This window comes from Orbicella franksi, chromosome 9 (genome assembly GCF_964199315.1).
Source record: "Orbicella franksi chromosome 9, jaOrbFran1.1, whole genome shotgun sequence".
Lineage (NCBI taxonomy): Eukaryota > Metazoa > Cnidaria > Anthozoa > Scleractinia > Merulinidae > Orbicella > Orbicella franksi.
This window is the reverse complement of record NC_138153.1, coordinates 17365512-17390322: the sequence shown is the minus strand read 5'-3', so window position 1 is coordinate 17390322 and position 24811 is coordinate 17365512. Positions and strand designations below refer to the sequence as shown.

General features: G+C 36.6%; 1 protein-coding gene and 1 long non-coding RNA gene across 2 annotated transcripts; both read right to left on the bottom strand.

The window, feature by feature from the left end:
* Window positions 1-46: 46 nt before the first annotated feature.
* LOC145497840 (uncharacterized) lies at window positions 47-10075 on the bottom strand. The gene is made up of 5 exons (XR_014050733.1): window positions 9853-10075; window positions 8565-8637; window positions 8265-8317; window positions 5021-5121; window positions 47-702 (listed from the first exon to the last, which is right to left on the bottom strand). It is a non-coding gene; the product is annotated as an uncharacterized LOC145497840 (long non-coding RNA).
* Window positions 10076-19492: 9417 nt separating this feature from the next.
* LOC145497781 (melanopsin-B-like) lies at window positions 19493-20516 on the bottom strand. Its single transcript, XM_081477639.1, has one exon. The coding sequence runs from the start codon at window positions 20462-20464 to the stop codon at window positions 19493-19495; it is 972 nt and encodes a 323-aa protein (XP_081333765.1). The 5' UTR covers window positions 20465-20516.
* Window positions 20517-24811: the final 4295 nt, after the last annotated feature.

The window sequence follows — 24811 nt, the reverse complement described above, 5'->3', positions numbered from 1 at the left end:
TAAGAAAAATATTTGCGCTTTCAAAAGGGGCCTGGAAACTAGTCGGAATGTAGGCTATCTCTTTTACTATTTTTTGACTATGTAGGGTTGCTAAAAAGAAAAAAATTCTGCGATTTTGAACAGAGTCTAGCCAGAAAACAAACATACACTCTGAATTTTGATGGGACAAATCCGTTGCACAAGGCAAGATTTTCCCCGCCAAAAGACTTAGTATATTTTTGACTCAAAACCAGGCACCATTCAAAAGCAGACTTTTTTTCCTACGGACAATTTTCCCGCCAAAAGACTTAGTTTTTTTTTTTTTTTCGACTTTTTTGGTTTCTTTTAAAAGCGCAGTATTTTAACCGAGAAAACTTTTCCCGCTAAAAGACGTAGTATACTTTTGACTCAAAACCAGACACCGTTCAAATGCACAGACTTTCTTTCCCGAGGACAATTTTCCCGCCAAAAGACTTGTCCTTTTCCCGACTTTGTTTTGGTCCCCTTTTAAAGCGCTATAACCAAAAAATAATATCACGTAAAAGAATTACTAGTTTCTTTTTCTGGTCGCTTTAAAAGCGCAACTTTTTAATCCCAAGACAATTTTCGCGCCAATGAACTTAAATGTTTTTATTTTTTTCGCTTGTAAAGAGCAAACTTTTATTTAAAGACACTTTTCCTGTTTTTTATTCCTTTCTTGAGCTCCTCGCGTTTTATTTCAACCTGAAAGAAAAAAGGTCAAAAAACATGTTAATGGTACAAGCTTCAGAGTAATTTGTACAGCTACAATAGACCAATTTCGATATATTAAAATTCAGCCTTACACAATAGACCTCAGCACGAGGCTCTGTGGAATAAACCTCACAAACTCTGTAGTTATTCCCCAGAGCCTCGTACTAAGGTCTATTGTTTTAGGCTGAATTTTGATATATATCGAAATTGGTCTATTCGAGTTCTGTTTCTATTTGCATCTAGCCATATGCTATTCAGTCCCAAGGTTAAAATATCAATTATCCTAACGAGTTCCATACATTCCTTTGATGAAAGATATATATCAATACAATACAAGTATATTCTCTAAGATCATGCTTGTCCTTTATATAAGGACTGGCCGCTATGTACACCACTTTGATCAATCTCTACTAGTTGCCTTATTTTTCCTTTCATAATTATTGTTCTGAGAACTTGGTGATAAATGAAGACAATTTCTCTAAAAGAATCATTCATATACACTTGAACTGGTTGCCATTGTTACGTTAGCTGCATGAAACTGGTGACAGATAACCCCTTGATTAAAGATTTTTCTCCAAATGTATACTTTGTTGTTTGTAATCTGTGTGAAGTCTTTCCTTTCTTTTTTGGTGTATTTAATAAACTAACATTTGACATTTCTGGTACATTAGCAAACTGACTGTCCCTTTATTGTTTAAAAGGTGCTAGTTGAAGTCTAAACTCGAGTGCAACTACCTGACAGCAGATATTCCAACAGTCTTGAAAAATAATCACGACTTTTAGAATGCCCTTTTATCAATAACAAACAAGAGAGAGTCATTTTTAAACGCAGGTAATTTTCAACAGTCTTATGTCAATAGCATAAAAATTGATCAAATTATTTTGAGCAGAAAATATAGAACAGTTGTTTTCATTCTCTCTAAGAATGGTGCCTACTAGATACAAAGGTCTTTTGCCCAAAATAGAGCTATGAAAAAAAAAAACGGAACAAGTAGAACTAGTGGAAATAGAAGATTCCAACAAGGGCTATAAGCCTATGGGAATCCCAGAAGAAAAGTGAAAAAAACAAAAGTGGGGAACAAAAATGCTGACATCAACATTGTTTCTAAAAAGAACAAAAATTTTTCTTCACAGATTTCCTTAGAATTCGCCTTTACGTACACAAAAGCAATAATGTTTATAAAAATCTTTAAAATGCATAGAAAGTGGTGACATAAAATCACCTTTCTTATGTAACTTTTAGTGACAAAAAAAATAATCGTAACAACAGCAACATTAACCTCTCTGTTTGGAAAAAAAAATACAGTCTACATAGCTCTTGCACACAACAAGTTAATCACAGGTTCAGTAGGCTTAAAAGTTAAACTAGTTGGTTTCATCTTTTTGAAATCGTTTTTATAGTCTGTGACATTTTTCCTGTCACCTACCCAATAAATCAAAGACTTGCATCTCTCGCAATAATTGTGCAATTATTGTTAAGCACATGCACCATGCTATATTCATGTAGAAGCTTACAGTTTGATTTCAGTGTAAATATATTCTAAGGATTAAGTAGCTACATGTAGTTCTTCAGCAGTTAGTAGTTAAGGTAGTATAAATGAACCCCATAACAAGAACTAGAGTCAAAGACATTGTGCATATGCACAGGCATTATAAACTGCTAGGTTAGATGTTAGTTTTGGGTTACCTGTGCTTATGAGCCTGCTATTGCAGTCAGCAGTACGCTTATGTGCAGTGCAATACAAGTGAATATATGAAAGATCATATATTTGAACTGCAGAGAAAGATATGAAGGCATGATTGATTATTGCAGTTATACACACAACTTAAGCAGTTGTGAAATTAAAGCCTGAAAAAAATTCAGGCTTTAATTTCAAAACTGGTTAAGTTATGTGTATAACTGCAATTATCCATCATGCCTTCATATCTTTCTCCGCAGTTCAAATATATGACCTATCATATACCAGTATTCACTTGTATTCTTCGCCATCTACAGGTATATTACGAACTCACAATGTGATCAGCTCCCAGATGGCTTGATAGCTCAGTTGGTAGAGCACTGAACTGGTATCACAGAGGTCATGGGTTTGAATCTCATTCAGGCCTGAATTTTTTTCAGGCTTTAATTTACAACTGCTTAAGTTGTGTGCATAACTGCGATGATCCATCAGGCCTTCATACAGTTATGTAATGTATAAATTATGTATACTTTGTTAACAGTTCATTGCACTTAGCTGCCTTGTTTTCTTGTGCTGTACATTTGCATGAAATTAGCTGATTACAGTCTCAAGTTTAGCAGGCAATCGTTTTCTTCACTTCACAGCAGTTTTCAATATGACAGCTGCTATCCTGGTGTTCCTGGTTTTAGCACATTTTCATTAAACTTGATTTGGTCACAGAAGGAAAATGTTTCCTGATATTTTAGTTGTACACTTGGTAGCTTAGTTGATTTCACCAGCTTCAACCCTAGCACATGTGTGGCATGTAATCCATGCCTTGTGTGATGTGCAGAACGTGTGGGCACTAACATAAGTAGGCACTGTCCTTAAAAACATTCAAGCTTTTGTAACCAGCTGTTTGTTAAAATAATAGGCTTTTGTATGCAGTTAATGTTGTAAGAAACATTTATTAAGATTCTACATTTCTGACTGACAGCATTAACTCTAGAAGCACCATACAGATCTATTCAAAATTACAAACTTATCTTGTTGAGGATGCAAAAGGCCATCTACAACTGGTTTTATATCAACTTAAAAACATTTTACAATTCTTCTCAGTAATGAGAGCCATACAGCTCTATCAAAGCATGTGTACCAGTACTGAGAATTTTATGGTGGATCAAGACAATACACTGTATCCATTAACGGATGATTTTCTTAGTTTATTCTTGTAACCCGCTTGCTTGATAATATATTGGTATTGTAACCAGAAACTGGGTTTTGATCAGTCCTGGGTCAACCAGGGATAGGCAAAGGGCCTGTGCGCGGACTTCAATGGTGTTTACAACTTTTTTAATATCAATAAATAAAGTACAAGCTGCCAAACATTGTGACTTAATCTGAAATTTATCTGAACAATTTGGTATGCAAGACATCTCAAAATACTTCAGTTAATAAGTATAGGTTAAATGTTATATTGTTGCAAACAGTGGTCATTAAATTATAAAATTTTATTTGATCGTTCTCTCCTGTGAGTTGGCTCATTGTCTGGGGCTTGGGTCTGACATGGACCTTGACTAGGTTTCAAATGGATATCATCATGAGAGATATTTTCTAATGACAAATTTAGGAAACCTATCACATCATTTCCTTTCTTAGCTTTTCCTCTGGTATGACTACAATAAATTATACTTAATCAATATTGAAAACAAACAGCTGTATAACAGCTCTCTCCAGAGCTAGTTAAAGGGTTTCAAAAAATGATTAGGAAGGCAATTTTACATTCAAAGTGTAGCTCTTTAATCTAAAAATACCACATGAAAAATTTTTATTAGTACACTGACTCTACTTTAGTCTTATTCCAACTTGAGTAAGATTAAAGAAATACTTGTTTATTAAAATTGATCCTGTACAAAACTAACAATGTGTCATCATGGTTGCGATGGTAAAATACTGGTGCTGATGAAACAAAACTATTTTCAATTCACAAAAATCCAAGGCTCCCTTGCGATGTACATGAAAAGTTTGGTTATGAAAAGCTATCCAGTTAGTCTGATTGGTATGACTGGTCATCATTCAAGAAAATACCTCAGTCCAAACTTTTCTTGAAGTTGCAAGTGACTCGGCAATGACCACCTAACTTTGCTTTGAAACAACACAAATCTGCCCATCCCACCCTTACATTTCCCCCACTGGATGAAAAAGTAGTTCAAAAGTGCTTTTTAATGCTTAATGTGCTCTGCACCAATGAGACCACAAGGATAATGTTGTTTTGTGCTATTGTGTAAACAAAACCATAATTTTTATTGCAAATTATTAGATTCAGATGACCTCAAGTTTAGGGAGTGAGAGATGAGCACAAAGAAATCAAGGATAAGCATTATATTTATAGAAATAATAGAAGTTCTAGATGTCTCCCCTAGTGAATCTACTGAGCTTAAAATATCAATAAAACTGCCTTATTGACAAACTTTCTAATACCTCTGAAAAAACGTCCATGATCAAGTGAGCAAAAGCAATCTATCAACCAATTATAAATTAAGGCAGTGTAGCCAATTGTATCGCATGTTTGCCAGTATGTAGCCAGCCACAGAGTACTGCTAACAAAGAATACAGTCATGTTTATTTCTAACAAGGAAAACTGAACTCACCAAGCTATGATGCATAGAGTTTCTGTTCCATTCCTGCTTTTGTGACTTGTACCATTGATATAGTAATCTTCAGTAACATCAACCAAAACAATGCAGAAGTTCTTGAGAAAAACAAATAAAATAATTTGATAAATGCTCTTTCGCCTAGTATGAGAACAAAATGAAATCTGTACAGCACCAGAAATGATCACCTAAATGAACCACAAATGATCCTGAACTGAAAATGATGCCCAAATTGTGGCCCACAAATGATCCCACAGAAAGAAAATAGGAATGACACGGAGTTTTTGTAAGCAATAAATAGTTGGCTACTAGATCTTAAGGAAGTGAGTGCTATCCACCTCCCAGCTTGCAAGGGTCATAAGCAAAATAGTTTCTTGGAGCTACCGCAAGCAAAGAAGAAATTTCCGCGGTCTATGCAGCTGTCCCTATTATTATTTTCCCGACTCATGTTAATAAAATAATTCATCAATTGAAAAACCAAAAAAAAACCACTGTTATGGAGGTTTGGATACCTGGTCTTAATACACTGTAAGCATAGATTTTGACGATTTTGCTTCTCCATTTACTCCTTGGTCTTTGTTTTGATTGAGAGGATATATCACACACTCAAGAGAGAATTTCATCCACTATCCAAACACCTCAAATTTTGTCAAAAATACTCCGCTGCAAGTCGTATTTTCACAACTCTTCCTGATGAAACACTGTCTCCCGTGTTTAATATATTACATGACCTGTCTGCCTTACATTACAGTCAACTCCAAAGCAGGGAATAACTATATATAAGCAAATTATCAATGAACCTCACTTCTAAATTGTTTTCATCCAACTGTGAGAATTATGTGAGAACTCTCAAGTTGATTTGTTGCCAAAGAGTGAGATTTTTGACAGCATAGCCATCCATCGGTTGTGATGCTGCAGGTATCACCTTTCTAGGGGTCTGGTGGCATGTCCCCTAGAAAATTTTGAAAAATTGAAGTAGCTAAGATGTGTTTTCTTTCATTCTGAGCAGAATGGTGATACTCAGGCAGATTTTCTGAGGATTCTTCCTTGCATTTGGCAGGGCTTGAAATTAAAAAAGAATATACGAAGTTGCAATGTTATGACCTCTTCTGAGAAGTTAGTTGCAAGTTTGAAAATGTTAGTCCCAAACAAACAGAATTTGAGTATTAAAAATCAGATTTAATATTTAAAACATAGACTTGCAAATGATTTTCAAGGCTCCACTTTAATTTTGTCAAGAGCTTTTATGCCATCTAGCATCATTTCCTGTCCTGAAATCAGGGATCATTTTGTAGTTTGAGATCACATCATGTAATTTTGCCCTCCAATTTGGAAGTTCTTAATTTTCTTCTCTGAGATCATTTCCAGTTGGGGATCCTTTCTGGTGCCAATTTTTGGAGATATCTGGAATGTTTCCCACCAAATATAAATAATTACTGTACTTCAAATAAGGTTAAAAGTTTGCAAGCCAACCAAAATGGTCCACATTGCCTACTATATTATGCTCCTATAGCATGGGGAAAACAATAATATTACTCCCTCTCCTCCCCCCCCCCCTCCCCCCACCCCTGGATGGGAGACTCTTATAGTCTGTCACAGGTTACGCCCTGAGTGAGTATTCTGTCTGGCTGCCCCCACAATTTGCCAGTACACAAATATACTTTGGTTGGACAGAGGCAGTGTGAGAGTAAAATGACTTTATTGTTCACTTTGCAAGAACAGTGCACAATGGGCGATCAAATTGGTTTGCACTACTAGGCCCAAGCCTGCAAATAACAGTCGATCATCGGACAATTGTCCAGTAAATTTGAGGTTTTGACAGGTAAAAGCTCAGCCTGGTCAGACACTCTGACTGGGCATTTCTGCTAAAATGAAAAATATTTTAACTGGAAATTTGTGGCCGAATATGGGACAAGTTATTTTGTTATACTGCCACACAATACTACACAAAAAAGCTTTGTTATCGGTTTTGTTTTTATTCCAATTCTAAGAATTTTGTCAGGCGCAGTGTGTCATCTCAAATGTTATGATTATGTCGAATTGTAAACACATTACATCAGCGCCACTATCCCTACACGTTAATTTACACATTTTGCGGTGGCATTGTGAAAGATCGTGAAACCCCATTTAGTCTGAATTACATTCATCTGAAAAACTACTAAAACCTGAGGTCTTGTGTAGTTACTCGTTGTTTGTTGTTACCAAGTGTTGTGGAATTAATTTTCAGTCGTAATACATTGACCCGATTATAATATTATGGAAATTGAATACACGGCCCAAATATTCACATTTTGTTTATCTGAATGCAATCGCTTTCAAAAACTTTAAAACCTCTAAAACGTAACCAAATGTCTTTCTAGTCCGTATGATCAAAAATCAGTTTAATTTTTAACTCTTATAGTTTTTTCTACGTCTGTCAGTGTGGTTGAAATATAGTTTCTGTTCCACAGAAATGTCTTTGTGAAGAGCCTGGTGAATGTACCGATTAGTCACACTTTATAGTTACGACCACCTCCAATTCCTCATTTTAAATAATTACACAAATTTTTTATTCAGTTGACCCCAAAAACTTCCAGAGGAAACTTGCTTTCAGAAAAAGTCGAAGAATTCATTTCAGCCAATTTTCAAGTCTCTGAATGTCCACGCGGGAGATTGTTTCATCGCTTTTCCCATTTTCCTTAGACGTCTTGAGAAACTTGTTACATTGGAAACGCTTGTGTGACTAGGGGTATAAGCGTTTGTAAATTTGTCAGTTTGCAACAGGTAAAATAATACCAGAAGTAAAGTAAAGGTCCCCTTGCAGGTGCCAGTAGCGATTTTACACTCAGTTGACTTTTAAGCTATTTGAATTTACAACCAATATTTTGGCGAAGAGTCTACACTGAAATACCAAAATGTCTCAAATGTCTCTTTTTAATTTCTAACGACAAACAAGTTTTTTTTGTCCGACCAGACTGCCTTTTTGTCAGGTCAAAACTTGTCCTTGTCCTGACAAATGACCTGCCTACAGACAAAAATTATTAGCAGGCTTGTAGGCCACTGCTAGGGCTCCATGTATGTTTTCTATCAAGTTACAAGATGCACCCTTACTGGAAGCACCCTTAAGCCTGAGGCATGTTTCTTTCAGCCCACCGATTTTAGAGAACTGCTTAGGCAATTGGCTCTCTCATGGTTTAACACTTTGGAACGTTGGATCCTCAGTTCTGAGTGATACATCACACTGATAAAAGAAAAAGCAAACCTTTGTGCTATGGTGAATGAAGTTGTTCCATTGTCAGTGAAATCACCCAGAAACTATTTAAGAAAGGAAATATATAAATAAATGAATAAATAAATAAATACTTTTCATAAATACATGATTCCTGCTCACAAATCAAACAGTAGAAAGGTAAAGGTCAAATAAGAAACATTTTACAGTAATGCCATGTTTCGAAGCACATCCTTACCTAGCGCTGACAAAGCATGCACACTAATGGACACTAAACTACATAAATTTATGGATAAAATTCTTTATACTTAGAGGAATAAACTTTGCTCTTACCTACTTTTTCCTGAAAGTAAAACATTTCCAATATTATTGTTGCACTGTTTGTCAAGTACCGGTAGCTAAAAAGCTGCCAGGAAAATCAAAATAAACAAACATTTTATCAATAAATCACATAAATATGGATCGTACTGGCAAAGAAATTAATTCAATGCCTAAATTTGGGGGAATGGTCCAGATTATGCTTGATGATGAAACACTAAATGATTCATAATTTACATATTAACCCATTGACTCCCATGCCGCCCGTAACCGACCGTGACAAGCCTGGGCTTTGTTCCACCTCTTACGTCATCATGTTTGACCAAAATTGGCATCATCTATACTAAAGTTCTGCAGGAGGAAAAGATCTTTCCAGTGATACCCAGATAAGAGTGATCGGCTCAATGGAGCCTGAAATATGCACGAAAATGCTCAGAAATTTGAGCGAAAAACTCAGAGCAAAATTTCCTGCGACTACACATGGCTACCCCAAACAAAAAGCCTAAAGACATAGGTCACTTTTTCAGCTGAAAATTGATTTTTGCGCATGCCCGATCAAAAACATCATAAAATGCAATGCTAGTGGAAGGCATGCTGTCATGTTGCAAATGCCTTTTTGATTAGATTGGAGCTTAAAAAAAAAAATTTGGCCCATATCCAACCTGAAAATCTCCAAAATCTCCAAAAAATACATTTCTGGCAAAAAGCTCCAGGAGTCGGTGGGTTAAGTAACAAAATATAAGCTTATGTTTTGATTCACCTATCAGGAATTAACAAATTGATGTCAGTTTTTCATGCATCTGTCATGAATTTTGTCATAACATTGTCAAAGTAGCTGTGGATCTACTTTGACAATGTTATGACGAAATTCATTGTCAATAACAGACCAGATGCATGAAAATCTGACGGCAATTTGTTTTTTACAATTGATAAATTATAAATTCATGTGTCTGTCCGCTTATTGACAATGAAAATAACCAATGAGCAAGCAAGAATTTCTGCAGTCATGGAAGGATAAAGGCATGATTCAAAATTATTTCGTTCTCAGCAACTGTAATCAGTGATTTCAGCTTAAAATGAAGCTTAAATTTAAAAGCTTGCCGATTCAAAAACGCCCAGTTCATAAATATTCACAAATCTTCACAAGGCGATTAGTCCAACATGGCTGCTCAAAGGTTGTTATAAATTCAGTATTGCCATCTGCATCTTATATATGTTTGAGAGTCCAAAACGTTTCTTAAACTCACAAAGAACTATACACAAGCGTCAAAATAAAACAGATACAACTTTTGCAGTCCATTACCTTGTAAAGAAGTGAACCACGGACATCAGCATGGCTGATTCAATTTTCTTGGTGTGCTTAAATTCTCAACTTAAATCCATCTTGTTGACTACATTTGACTCAAGTTGCGAAGTGTTTTGTTTCTGACCATCATGTACCTCGCATGTTAGTGCAAATTTTCAGTTCCGTATTCGGCAGTTCGAGGCGCTTTCCCATGTCAGCGACCAGGCAACCCAACGCAGAATCTGTTGACAAGTGGTGTTGACAAAATGCAAATTTTCGCGCTACCCGAGTCATGAAAAATAGGTACGCAATGCATACATGCGTTCATTGCGAGCAGAATATTTAGAGTGGAAATTAATACGGCTACTCAAACCAGTTATATTCGTATTTCCATGGTTAATATTGCATGTACTGATTAAACCTTCAATCTTGTTTTAACTATACCTGCATTTCGGGAGTTTGTTAAAGAACAGTTGTTAAGATGTGCAATTGTGGTTTATCTGTTAAGATGTCACTCTAGTTAGACCAATCAAAAATTTGACACTACCCGGCCGTTTAATAATACGGCCACCCTGTTAAAACGGCTATATTTTCATGGCTTTTTGATGACTGTATTAACGGAGTTCCACTATATATTCATATTTCTAAAACAACAATCTATTTTGATGTTTAAACTGTCTCTTGAAGTACACGCTTAATTTATCCTTTATTACTAATTAGCGTTTCGTAAATACATAATTAACCGTTTATGTCTCAGGCCATAGCCCATAGCTGCTCTTGGAAATTTTCATGTTCAATAAAACTACTAGACTTTCCAAAAGTCCTCTCCAATAATATTTTCATTTTGTTAGTTTCGCTTGGGTTCGCGACTTCGTCGTTGATCAAAGATCAGCCTCTCGCTACGCTCAAGGGCGTTGATTGAGAGAAGATATTTGTACTGGACCCGGGGATGGGTGAGGGATAAAAGACGATTTAAAAAATTTAAAAACCACAGTCTGATGGTGCAAGAGAGCTCACCTTCCTGGAGCAATCGTGGGGTCCATATCTCATAATATAAGCTATGCTTTCTCTGGACTCCACTCACTTTTACACCTGCTACTATTTACTGTTACTTGTAATTTATGCGTCGTTTAATTCCACCTATTACCATCCCCGCCGGGCAACTCCCGGGACAAGTCCAGCCCTTCGTGCCCGGGGCTGGGGGATTGTTTAAGGCGGTCTTATCTTGGGGGTAGAGGGGCGGGGCAAATAAAAAAAAAGCTTCTTGCACTTGGTTTATCAAACACAATGGTAAAGCACTGCTTGCTGGACATTAAGAGATTTTTTGTGGGAAAGGCGATAGAGATTGTTTCGGCTTGGCTGGAACAAAGCAATCTTTCTAAAATATATTAAATTAGATTAAAGCCCATATTTAAAGGTAAGTTTATTTAAAACAAATATGAACCAGCAAAAGAGTTATACATTATTTTAGTATAACTCTACTGGCGTTCTATCACGAATGCCGTTCTCTGATTGGCTACGCTACTAATTTTTTATTTATTTTTTTGTAAAAAAAAATACCTCTTAGTCGGCGCGTCGGGTATGTTATGGACGGGTCAATGAATGAGTGAGTGAGTGAGTGAGTGAGTGAGTGAGTGAGTGAGTGAGTGAGTGAGTGAGTGAGAGATGTACGTATGTCACACCAATCAGATTGGATCTACTATAAACAGCCAGTCAAATTTCTTGTTGTAAAGGTAAATGGTATGTGAGAAGATTTGATCCCGATAGAGTTCAGAACGGCCATATTTATTCTTCTATAAAAGAGGAGGAAGTATTCATATATTGGGTTTACTTGGACATTTTCTGTGGGTTAGGCTGAGGGTTTTAGTTATGAACGAGATGAGCCTTGAGGTTTGAAACAGTTCGTGAGTTAGTAGTATGCAAATGGTACGAGGTATTTTCATTTTTAGTTACAAAGGTAACTAAATACTTTTGTTTTTCACAAGGAGTAAATTCAATTAGAGATCACGAATCGTCGCTTCTAGTTCTTAGGACATGTTTTAGAGGAGACGAGACTATTTAGATTTAAAAGAGTTCTAATGTTTACAATAGTAAGTGCAGGTAACGATTGTTTTGTTCTTGTTGCATGCAAATATAACGAGATGTTTTTGTTTGTTAGTTACAAAGGGTAATTTGACACTCTTATTTTTCCCAATGGAGTAAATTCAATTAGAGCTGACGAATCGTCACCACTCTTTCCCACGAGATGTTTGTTATCTTTAGTTACAAATGGTAACTTAACACTTTTGTTTTTTACATGTATATGGGAGTAAATTCAATTAGAGCTGACAAGTTATCGGCTATTGTTTCCAGGATATTAAACAAAAAAGAAGCTTTCATTTCTGGACGGTTTTTACGTCTCTGCAGTAGCAGTTTAATAGTCTTATTTGATGACATTCATTTCAGTCCGATATTTTTAAAGGTAAAAAGTTTGAAAACTGTTCAAATGTCCTTTGAAGACTGCGTGGCACCAAGTTAAAGTCCAATTTAATTAAATCAGACTTTCAACGTGTCAGAGAGGTTTTTTTCTTTTTCTTTCTATTTTCGGTGAAGTAGTGTTGTGTTGTGTTCTATTGTGTTGTGTAAAAAGGGTAAACTTACGACTCGTATAAAATGCGAAAAGGTCTCTTATTTAACTTGAGTATTTTTGAGCAAAAATTCCTCTTGGGGGTTGGAATGGCTATGCGATCGGTGAGTGAGGGAGTTATGTATGTGCTCGTGTCACACCAATAACAGTGTGGGTTGTATCAAAGAATGAATCAAATTGCCTGTTAGAAAATAAGATGGTATCTACATTAATCTGGAGACGTGTCAGATTACTGTAGTTTGTTCAGTCAAACATTTTATGGCTTACTATTTAGCTATCTTACCATGACCGATGTAACATCGCATGTACATCATAAATTCCCAGTTTCTTTCTTGCTGTACATCGCAACCAAAAAACCTTGTCAAATTAAACAGCTCCATGAATGCTCCTATAGTCTCCGACACTTCACAAAAAAATAACTCTTACACGCCTTGCGTGCCTGTTTCAAAGTGTGACCCATTTTTCAAAGTGTAACCCATTTTTCAAAGTGACCCATTTTTTCAAAGAGTGACTCATTTTTCCAGGTGTGGCACTCTTTTCTCCAAGTGTGACCCACTTTTCGAAGTGTGATCCATTTTTCCAAGTTTGACACTTTTTTCCAAGTGTTACCCCTTTTTTCCAGGCGCGACCCGTTTTTTTCAAGTGTCACCCACTTTTCTAAGTATAACCAATTTTTCCAAGTGTGACCCACTTTTTTAAGTGTGACTCTTTTGTCCATGTGTGACCCTTTTATTGCAATTTCGAACCCCTTTTTACCAAGTGTGACCCCCTTTTTTCCTATTGTGACCCATTTTTCTAGATGTGACCCATTTTTTCAAGCGTGAACCAATTTTTCCCCAAGTGTGACCTATTTTTCCAAATGTGACACATTTGTCCAAGTGTTATCAATCTAAGTGTCACCTATTTTTCAAAATTTCGCCCATTTTTCCAGGGGTTACAGCCTTTTTTGTCCAAATCTGACCCATTTTTCCTAGTGTGACCCATTTTTGCAAGTGTGACCCTTTTTTCCAGGTGTAACCTCCTTTTTCTAAGTGTGTCCCTTTTTCCTAAGTTTGACCCTTTCTTCAAAGTGTGACCCTTTTTTTCAAGTGTTAATCATTTTTGAGTTATTTTTTGTAAAAAAAAATACCTCTTAGTCGGCGCGTCGGGTATGTTATGGACGGGTCAATGGGTGAGTGAGTGAGTGAGTGAGTGAGTGAGTGAGTGAGTGAGTGAGTGAGTGAGAGATGTATGTATGTCACACCAATCAGATTGGATCTACTATGAACAGCCAATCAAATTTCTTGTTGTAAAGGTAAATGGTACGTGAGAAACACAAGGTATGTATAAACACAAGGACTTTGGTAATTGAAAAATAAAGAGTGACGTGTATGTTGCCGGTTTGTGATTTTTAGTCCGGTTTGGAGGGGAGTGTGACAGTTACATACGTACGTTGGGTTGTTTTAGAGTGCATAATTTTCAGTGTAATGGTGGCTAGTTATGAACGAGATGAGTCTTGAGTTTTGAAGCAGTTCATGAGTAGTAGGCAAATGGCATGAGATATTTTTATTTTTAATTACAAAGGGTAACTTGATACTTTTGTTTTTCACAAGGAGTTAATTCAATTAGAGGTCACGAATCGTCGGTTCTAGTTCTTAGGACATGTTTTAGAGGAGACGAGACTATTTAGATTTGAAGCAGTTCTAACGTTTACAATAGTAAGTGCAGGTAACGATTGTTTTGTTCTTGTTGCATGCAAATATAACGAGATATTTTTATTTTTTAGTTACAATGGGTAATTTGACACTTTTGTTTTTCACAAGGTAGTAAATTCAATTAGAGCTGACGAATCGTCACCACTTGTTCCCACGAGATGTTTGCTATTTTTAGTTACAAATAGTAACTCGACACGATTGTTTCGTTCTTATTGCATGCAAATATAACGAGATATTTTTATTTTCTAGTTACAATGGGTAATTTGACACTCTTGTTTTTCATATGGGAGTAAATTCAATTAGAGCTTACAAGTTATCGGCTATTGTTCCCAGGATATTAAACAAAAAAGAAGCTTTCATTTCTAGAGTGTTTTTACGTCTCTGCAGTAGCAGTTTAATATTTTTATTTGATGGGCATTTTATGACATTCTTTTCAGTCCGATATTTTTAAAGGTAAAAAGTATGAAAACTGTTCAAATGTTCTTTGAAGACTGTGTGGCACCAAGTTAAAGTGCAATTTAATTAAATCAGACTTTCAACGTGTCAGAGAGGTTTTTTTCTCTTTCTTTAAATTTTCGGTGAAGTAGTGTTGTTGCGTTGTGTTGTGTAAAAAGGGTAAACTTACTACTCGTATAAAATAAGAAAAGTTCTCTTAACTTGAGTATTTTTGAGCAAAATTCCTCTTGGGGCCTGGAAGGGTTCCCGAGGGGGTACTCCCAGAAAAATTGGTTGGGGGTGTGCGGCCCGCTTCCCAAAACCCTTACCCTGTTTATGACCAAAATCTGCGATATTCCTTACCCTATTTATGACCTGACCAAAAATTCGAAACTCTATTTACGACCTGACCCTCAAATCAAACCCCTGTTTCAGACCTGCGTCATAATTAGCTCCCTAGTTCAAACCAATGTTAAATTACCGTAAACATATAAATTTGTGAAGGGCTTTTGTTGATTTTCTTTTCGATAATGATGAAAAAGTGGCTTCTTCTTAAAGCATACCCATATCAAGGCTAGAGTGCAAAAACCGTACCCTATTTATGACCAAAATGGCCAAAATCAGCTAAAATCGATACCCTATTTATGACCAAAACGGCTGAAAAGCCATACCCTTCGGGGTCGCACAGACCTATATAGCCCATATAAGGGAGTCCCCCCCCCGGGGGGAAGGGCTACGTGATCGGTGAGTGAGGGAGTTATGCATGTGCGCGTGTCAGACCAATCACAGTGTGGGTTGTATCAAAGAACGAATAAAATTACCTGTTAGAAAATAAGATGGTATCTACATTAATCTGGAGACGTGTCAGATTACTGTAGTTTGTTCAGTCAAACATTTTATGGCTTACTATTTAGTTATCTTACCATTACCGATGTAACATCGTATGTACATCATAGACTCCCAGTTTCTTTCTTGCTGTACATTGTACATCGCAACCAAAAAAACTTGTCAAATCAACCAAATCATTACTGTAAACAGTCCCATGAATGCTCCTATCTCCGAGACTTATAGTTCACAAAAAAATAACTCTTGCACGCCTTGCGTGCCTATGTTTCAAAGAGTGACCCATTTTTCCAGGTGTTGCACTCTTTAATCCAAGTGTGACCCATTTTCCAAAGTGTGACACAATTTTTCAAGTGTGAACCATTTTTAAAGTGTACCCATTTTCTAAGTTTCACATTTTTTTCCATGTGCGAGCCCCTTGTTTCCAAGGGTGACCATTTTTTAAAGTGTGACCCATTTTCACAAGTATGATCCTTTTCCAAGTGTGACCCATTTTTCGTAAGTTTGACCCATTTACCAAGTGTGAGCCCCATTTTTTTCAAGTACGACCTTCTCTCCAAGTTTCACGAATATTTTTCAATTGTGACCCTTTTTCAATTGTGAGCCTTTTTCCCAACTGTGACACATGGTTCCAGATGTGACCCATTTTTCCAAGTGAGACGACTATTTCAGTGTGACCCATTTTTTCTAGTGTGACCCACTTTTCCAAGTGTGATCCATTTTTACAAGTTTGACCTTTTTTCCAAGTGTAACCAATTTTTCCAAGTGTGACCCATTTTCCAAGCGTGACCCTGTTTTTAAGTGTGACCCATCTTTCTAAGTGTATCCCATTTTTCCTACCATTTTATTAAGTTTAACCAACCTTTCTAAGTGTGACCCATTTTTCCAAGTGTGAATCTTTTTTCCAAGTTTGACCCATTTTTCCAAGTGTTCCCCGTTTTTCCATGTCTAACCCATTTTTCCAAGTGTGTCCCTTTTTCACAGTTTCACCCTTATTAGTGCAGAGTGCACTATTGGGATGGTTATGGGAGCTGCCTGCCGCTAAGGAACTAAGGCGGTATGGCGCTATCCGCTATGGCCCTGTGGCGCTAAGGCGTAAACTTTAATGTTTGTTTAATTAATTAGTTTCAAGTAATTAACTAGTCTAGAGGCAAGGAAGTAGTGGGGGTGTTCTACGTAGAACACATTCCATCGCCGTCACTTAGATTTGAATATCGCAAAGCTATATATTTGTTTCAGGTAACCCCTTGCTCTCCTTGTGGTACCATTCTCCTTAGAACAAAACTAATTTGCTCTAAACGCATGCGTAGATTAGTTAGCGTTCATGGCTTCTATATGAGGTGAAGGATACATTGCATACGGAATCACGCACAAATGTTGAGTAGTTTCCTTATGGGAGAATTCAACATGTAAGACGCATGCGTTCTAGCATCGTTAGTGTTAGACACTATCTTTCCATGCATTATTTTATGTCATGTCATGTGACCAAGGACGGCAGTTATTTTTCAGGTAGCGCTAATTGTCCCTTTGTATTGCAAAAGTGAAACATTACTGTGGCTGCGTAGCTTTTAGAATTACACAAAGGTTGGTTCAACAAATATCATCAGCTGTTTTCAATCTACAATAGTGTGCTTGTCAGGGTTCAAATGTATTGCTTCTCCTTAGCGGCTTGTTTATTTCTTGCCTTAATTGCGTCTGTAAGAGAGACCAAGAAGTTCCCAAGTTAGTGGCTTTATTACTCTCCAAATTGTAAATTTGTAACAAAAGAAACCAGGAAAATGCTCAAATATTGCTGCAGACTCCGTGGCACCTAATGAAAGCGCAAATTAATTTAATCAGTCTTTGAGGAGACTCATTCATATCGGCCAAGTAGTGCTGTTTATCTTCAATACTTTTCGTTGAAACGCTTCTCAGCCATCAATATCGTTTTGTGTTAATTTTGAATTGTTTTATTGTTAACAACAAAGGTGGTAACAGAAAAAGAAAGTGGTATTTCGTGACTATCTGGTAATTAAATTAGTTCTTGTTCATCGGTAAAAATTTGCATTTTTCGTAAAACAACATTGTTTCTGTTCCGTTTCTTCATTACTACATCAGATATTTAACTTTCTTTCATTTATCTCCAAAAAACAAGGACATCTTCCGTATGTTTTGGAGAAAACAAGGGTTTCATATTACATGCCTTTGCGAGGAAAACAAAAGTATCAAGTTACAAGGCTGGCGTGAAGAGCTAAATTGTCACGTTTGCTGCTTCAACGTATTATTGAATTTAAAATGAACGAAAATCAACGTAAACCACCAGTAGTAATTAATTTGTGCGTAATTTTTGGACCTTGAATGAAAATACAACCTTGAGACATACAGACTGCAAAGGGGAAAAGCCCTAACAGACTACCAAGGTAGACACAAACCGGAAGTGAACCGAGCAGGGGTGAGTACTTATGGGACTACCGTGCCAGAGCTATCAATTGCGCTCTGCACTATCAGAGATTGTCTCACTAGTGTTTAAGTGTGTGCCCCTTTTTTTCCCAGTTTGGCCTATTTTTCCAAGTGTGACCTTTTGTTCCAGGTGTAACCCTCGTTTCCAAGTGTGACCCATTTTTCTAAGTGTATCCCATTTTTCGTACAATTTTATTAAGTTTGACCAGCCTTTCTAAGTGTGACCCATTTCTCTAAGTGTGAATCTTTTTTCCAAGTTTGACCCGTTTTTCCAGTGTGACCCATTTTTCCATGTGTGACCCATTTTTCCAAGTGTGTCCCTTTTTCACAGTTTCACCCTTATTTTCAAGTATGTGCCCCTTTTTTTCTAGTGTGACCCAATTTTCCAAATGTAACCCATTTAAATAAGGTGACCTTTTCCAAGTGTGACCCATTTTTTCAATTGTGATCCATTTTTTCAAGAGCGACCCACTTTGCTAAGTTTGACCCATTTTTCCTAGTATTACTTATTTTTCCGAGAGGGACCCATTTTTCGAAATGTGTCTCATTTTTTCAAGTGTGCTCCACTTTTACAAGTTTGACTCTTTTTTACAAGTGTGACCCAGTTTCCTAAAAGCAACCAATTTTTTTCAAGTGTGACCCATTTTTCCAACCATTTTTTCAAGTTTGACCCATTTTTCCAAGTGTGACCAATTTTTCAAATTGTGACCCTTTCTTTGAAGTGTGGCCTATTTTTCCAAGTATGACTCAATTTTCCAAGTGTGACACATTTTTCCGAGTGTAATTTTTTTCTAAGTTTGACACTTTTTCCCAAGTGTGACCCAATTTTTTAAAGTGTCACCTATTTTTCCACGTGTGACACTCTATTTTTCAAGTGTGACCTATTTTTCCAAGTACGATCTTTTTTTTTCCTAGGTGTGACCTCCTTTTGTTAAGTGTACTTTTTTCCAAAAAACTTCGGGATGTCTCTATTTCTCGTCATGATAATGAAAATGCGAATTATTGTAAGAACATTGGAAAGTAATATTGTTAATTGAAAAGGCCCAGTTATCAATAACAAGGAGAAACTACAGTAAAAACAAAACTTCTTGTTATTATGTTTGACCTTTCTCTCCGAAAGTCTTTGACGAGTTCTCCATTTAAAAGATGATAGATTTATAGGGATTTATACTAATTTCAGTTATGAAATAATATACTGTAATTAGCACACGATAGTAGCACACGATTTTCAAGACTATGATTTATGCAGAAATAATATAGCTTATGAATGAATTCAATAATTTGTTTTCGAAATATCTATTTTGGTAACGGTGTAAAGACACTATCAAGATAAACAGAAAACGACAGAGGTTGATGTGAAATGTTTGTTTTTAGAAAGGAGCTCAGTCATGGTATTTTGATTTATTTAGGCTATATAAAAAATTACCTTTACATTGAAGGAAACCTAACGATAAACGCTTGCTAAAATAGTAAAACACCAAAAAGATAATAATAATGATCCATAAAGGATCAAGGATGGTTAAGGATGGAGAAGATTTACACGGATTAACAAACGACGAACTTGAACAATTGAGGCTAAAATTTTCAAGGATGCTCCAAACCCAGACGTACAGTAGCTCCTTTAAAGAGCCAGTGTTCGTGAAACCGATGGTAAAACAGCTGGTTTAACAACCCTGTTCGGTTTGGTTATGGGAACAGAAAGGATCAAGCGTCGTCGAAACCTGCGATGAAAAATCGCATAGAGTATTGGATTAAGGAAAAACGAAATCCTGGCAAACACAATGCATGCACTGGTAGTTACAGGGTTAACCTTTCGTCCTAGAACTAAGCGAGAGGACACTACAGCGTACGGTGACCACGGAATTAGAAAACCGGCTATGACAGCTAAAAAATACAAGGCGGATTTGCGGTGCTTCTTCAAAAGGGCCTGCGTCACAGTCATTGCTAAGCTATCCAAATGGGAAGTGTTGACAACAATCTGTCCGGAAACTTGATGGATCTTGTAATAGCAAAAGGTGATCACAGCCAGGGGCAAAAAGTACCAAGTGAAAATTGCAACTCCAGAGTATGCCTGATCGCTTGGAAGAGATGATTCCCATTTAACAGAGCATGTTACACTTGTTCCCTCCATGCCGTATCTCGACCATCCTACCAATGGTGCCACGCTGAAGGCGAGTGAGTAAATCCACGAGCCCAAAATTGTCAAAAGTACCTTTTTCTTATTGAAATATGAATCTTTGGTGAGAGATCTGGTGATAGTTAAATACTTCCCCACTGAAATGGCAACCAAATGGGTGATGGAGACGAGAGCAAGTAGAAATATCATGAAAGCATGAGCCTGACATCCAGCCAAACCAAACGGCCATTCCTGTTGGAAATGTCTTGCAATAGACAATGGAACAGGTATCGCAGAAGAAAGAAAATCACTCACCGCGATACTGAGGATAAGATAGGTCGGTGCTGAGATGCGCCGATGAAAATTTCTATAAATGGTAAAAATTACAGCCCCATTAAATATTATTCCTAAAAGGCAGACCAATATCTCTGTGCTCACGAAGATTATGTTCCAGTTTTCAAGACGTCCTTCGTCCATTTTTCCGAGATATTGTCTCGAAGGTTATGATCTTGTAAAACTAACTCTTCTTTCCTTTGCTTTGCCTAAAAAAGGATCGTTCTGTTTGAGATACTTCTCCTTTCTGTCGGTGAGCGTTTCAGCCAACATGAAGGTGTCGTAGGCTTTCTGTGTCGACGTCTTTTTTCTGTGCACAATTATATTGGTATCTGCTTTGTCTGACGTAGCGCGGTATATCGGGAAGTTTATGGGCTTCACTTAAAAATTTCATCACTCAGTCGACCGTTTTCTCCAGAATCAGCAATCTTGGTGCATTTTACTTGTTTTCACATCTGTTATGACTAGTCATCACTTTACTCCGTCACGTCTGGTGATCAATTTGATAACCTGCAACGATTGCCTCGATATTCATTGGACGAACCAATTAATTGCCTTCTTGTCCGGTTCTTCTTGAATAAAATTAACCATGAGATCCAGCGTTTTACAACTTTCGATAACTTTATTTGACACTGTGCTGTTGACTATTTTCTGCTCCAGTTTAGGAGAAATCTGTTTTAAGCAAAAATATGGGAAAAGTAGATAAAGTAAATATCCTAGCATTGTTAAACTGTGTTAAGAGGGATGAGGATAATTGGTTTTGATCCGTTGGTTATGGGATTAACATCCTTTATAAAAAATTCAAATTTCTCATAAAGCTCATTGTTATTGCTTGCAGCTACATAATAAAAGCGGAAGAAGGCTGCAGTCTCTAAACACATTTCCGTCCTTAATGAAACAGTTTCCATTTCAGATGAATTATATTTTATGTTGTAAGTTTCTTTTTTTTCTCTTTGGAAAAAAATTGGTGGCTTTCACTTAACGTCAAAAAAATTAACTTTTAATTCCTTTAAAACTTTTAAGCTCTTTTTTCTTTCATATTCTCTACATAAAAACTTAGCCTCTATTCAAATTTTGTACACAGTTTCCATTTCAGATGAATTACATTTCACTTTGTAAGTTTCCTTTTTCTCTTTTCTTGGTTTTCATTTAATGTCAACAATATTATTCACTTTTAATCCTACAAAGTTCTTTCTTTTCATATTCCTATATAAAAACTTAGCTTCTAGTCAAATTTTGTAAGCGGTCAATGCTTTGGTCCCGAAATGAAGCATTTTGAGATTTATGATTTCCCAGGCGAAACCCCAGTGTCTCTGAATTGTCACGAGATCAAATTTTTTCATGTCATTTCGAATTTGCTGAACTGAAAATAAATTAGAAGTGATATCAACAGACCTATTTGAAGTGAATGCGATTGATCTGATAGTAGAATGTACTGTATTAAATCGTTTAGCTGGAGCTCGATTCCCCACGATAGAACAACAAATTGGCGGCTGCATACCAATTACTGTCATTTTCTCAACCCTGTTTCCGCAATAATCCTGTTTTGAAAAACAGCACAAGGCCATAGTTTAAAATAAAATGTTTCTTTCCGTCTGCTTCTGATGTTGTTCACGTAACCAAACAGTTCGTTTTATCTTTAAAGTTTGAGACTATTGCTCTTACAACAAAAAAACGACGATTTCCGTCAAAAAGACCTGCATGTCAAAATGTGGTAGCTATGGCACCATAAAATGACGAGAGGAAACACTTACCACCAAAATTTCCGCAAGAGCTACTGAAGAAATTCCATTTTCAAAATTGAGAAAAAAGGAGAGGTGGAGCGGCGTTCAGCTTCCTTGTATACTGCCAAATTATCAGTGTTCTTAGTCTAAGAATTTTTATCTCTTCTTTATAAGGCAAATTTGAGAACTTGGTGGCGTTGCAATTGCTCGACAATCACTTTAATTGAAACGCCTTAAGGCAAAAATGAAAAAGACATCAGAGCACAGAAATAGCTTACCATTAATCCGCTGTAATTGTAGACCTTCATTTAATTACTTCGTTGAATTTTTTTTTCCCTAAAATAAACCCGTTAAGTTCAATTTAACAGAAAATTGGGAGCTATTACAGTCATGTTTGAGCTAAAGTTAGACCTTCAAAGGAGCTAACGACATCCTGGTTACCAGTGTTAAATTGAGACATCTTTCTTCTTTAAAAAAGAAGAAAAACTCTTTTTAAACAAATGCATTAGATGGATTCAGCAGGAAAGGAAAAAACCCATTAACAACGGCTTCCAGACCGTGCTTCCCTTGAGTTTAAATTCTAAGGCGGGCGTTCTCTTGCCCGCTTTGGTTTACTTTTATAATCAGCATTTCAATCGAAGCAGAAATCCTCACAATGGAGGGCATATTTTATTAATCCTAAATAACTGCCAATCCAAGATGATCTGTATTATAGATCATCAAATTCCAAAATCCAGAACTAAAGAGCCACGATAGTTTTTATTCTCATCAGGCATAAGAAAATCTAAATCTGTATCTTATTTTACAACTTTTCCAGCTCAGTAGCGTGCTTTGTTTGGAAGCCAGCGCATTTTGAATTTCGGTGCTTGACATACAGCTACCATCGCGCATGTCGAAAAGTGTATTCTTATCTAGTGATATTTAGCCTTTTTAGGAGTTAAAGTTGCAGGAAAAGTACTCGTGTAAATGTTTGTTGGTTCAGTTCAGATTAATCAATCGACTAGATGGCCAAAGTAAATTACAGATATTTACACTATGTTCAAGCCATATCGGTGTACTACAGGGGTACACCAACTTGGCGGCTCCATACTGGGCTCTGTAAATTTGCGCAAAACAATTCGACGAATATCTGCAGTTTTGGAAAACCCGGAGACCTAACACCTGGTAAAGTGTCTTCTTCAATAATCTCCTATAACATCACAATTTCTTGACCTTATCCACTGAACAATTTTCGATTTATTTTTTCGTTGCGTGAGAATGAAAACGATCTAATGATGGAAAATGGTTCAGCCTAGACCCAGTTGTTCTAAAGGCGAACAACGTTATCCACGGGATAAAAAGCTCAGTGGCGGATCCAGACCTTGCGCTCAGGGGGGTGGGGGGACCGGTTTTGTTTTAAATTGCCCTGCCGGCTTTTCTTCCTTCTGCGATTTCTTTTTACCGAAAATGAGAGGGGCCCTGGGCCCCTCCTCTAAATCCGCCACTGAAGCTATCCAGTAGATAATTAAGTGTAAACAAACTACACTATCCATTGAATAGCGATTGATCACGTGGATAGTGTTGTCTATCCTGGGCCAGGATTATAAAGAATAGATAGTCAGCGTACTCCAATTTTATAAACAGTGAGTGGATGTTTGTAATATGCACTGAAAAATGTTTTCAATGCTTTCGCTTAACGTCTTGTTCTTTACAAAAAAAATGGAAATCGAAATACATTTGAGATGAATGTTTACACTCAGCAAAACCAGTGACTTCCTATTTTGAAGAAGCCGAAATTTTGTGGAACATTCAACGTTCCCTTGATTAAACGAAAACATCCATTAACCAGCAAAAACGAAACATAAATATGGCTCTTTGTAAGCGTGTCTTTAGTTTATAAGATCTACGTGCTGCAGACCGCTCCAACCTCCCAGACAGTGTTACCAACCAGAGACAAGTCAACATAAGCCAAACAATTTCGAAAGAAATGTGCCGTTGAAATTAAAATTGAATTATCGGAATTTCTACTTTTCAGTTTCAGTGACAGCAAAGCAGATCTTAATCTTGCAAATAATTAAATATTTCACCTCAGTTTGATAAAACTCTTATGCGGTCGTGTAAGTCTCTAAAAATCAGACTTTTTTAATGTTGCTCTCGAGTGGATTAATACTACCTTAATTTCCAATAAACTTGATACGAATAAAACATCGCCAAAAAAAGCTACAGAATAACGAGCAAGTCTATATTAAACATAAGAAAGGTTGGTTTCACTTGTTTGTATATTTTATCAAGTCGAGGTTTTCTTGAGATTTAAGAAAATGACGAATTTGATGAATTTAGCCCATTTATATCAAACTGAAAACTCCGTAAACTTTTCACGTTTTTTCCTTAGCCTCCTGACTCTTTGATTTAAGAAACACACTAAAGCGAGAATGAATCAAACTCGATCCAGTATGTCTACTTTCAGCTTCGCTCTTGGTTTCTGGCAAAACTGAACGACACACGATTTAAATTATTGCAAACTCAAATTATGAAATATTCAGTTGTGGTCATTCGATCTCGTTTAGCAATATTCATTCAATTATATGACAAATTCGAAACCCATGCAGTGGTCGTAACTTTCTCTTTTTCGGCCTCTTATTATTTCTCCGTAATTATGATTTCACTTAGACTGAGAACGGTATCTGCTATTGCGCTATGTGTTTTAGGTGTGTGTGTGATATTGAACACAGTAATGTTTTTGGAGACTGCTAACTCAGTGAAGAAAGGTAAAGTGAAACTCTTTTCT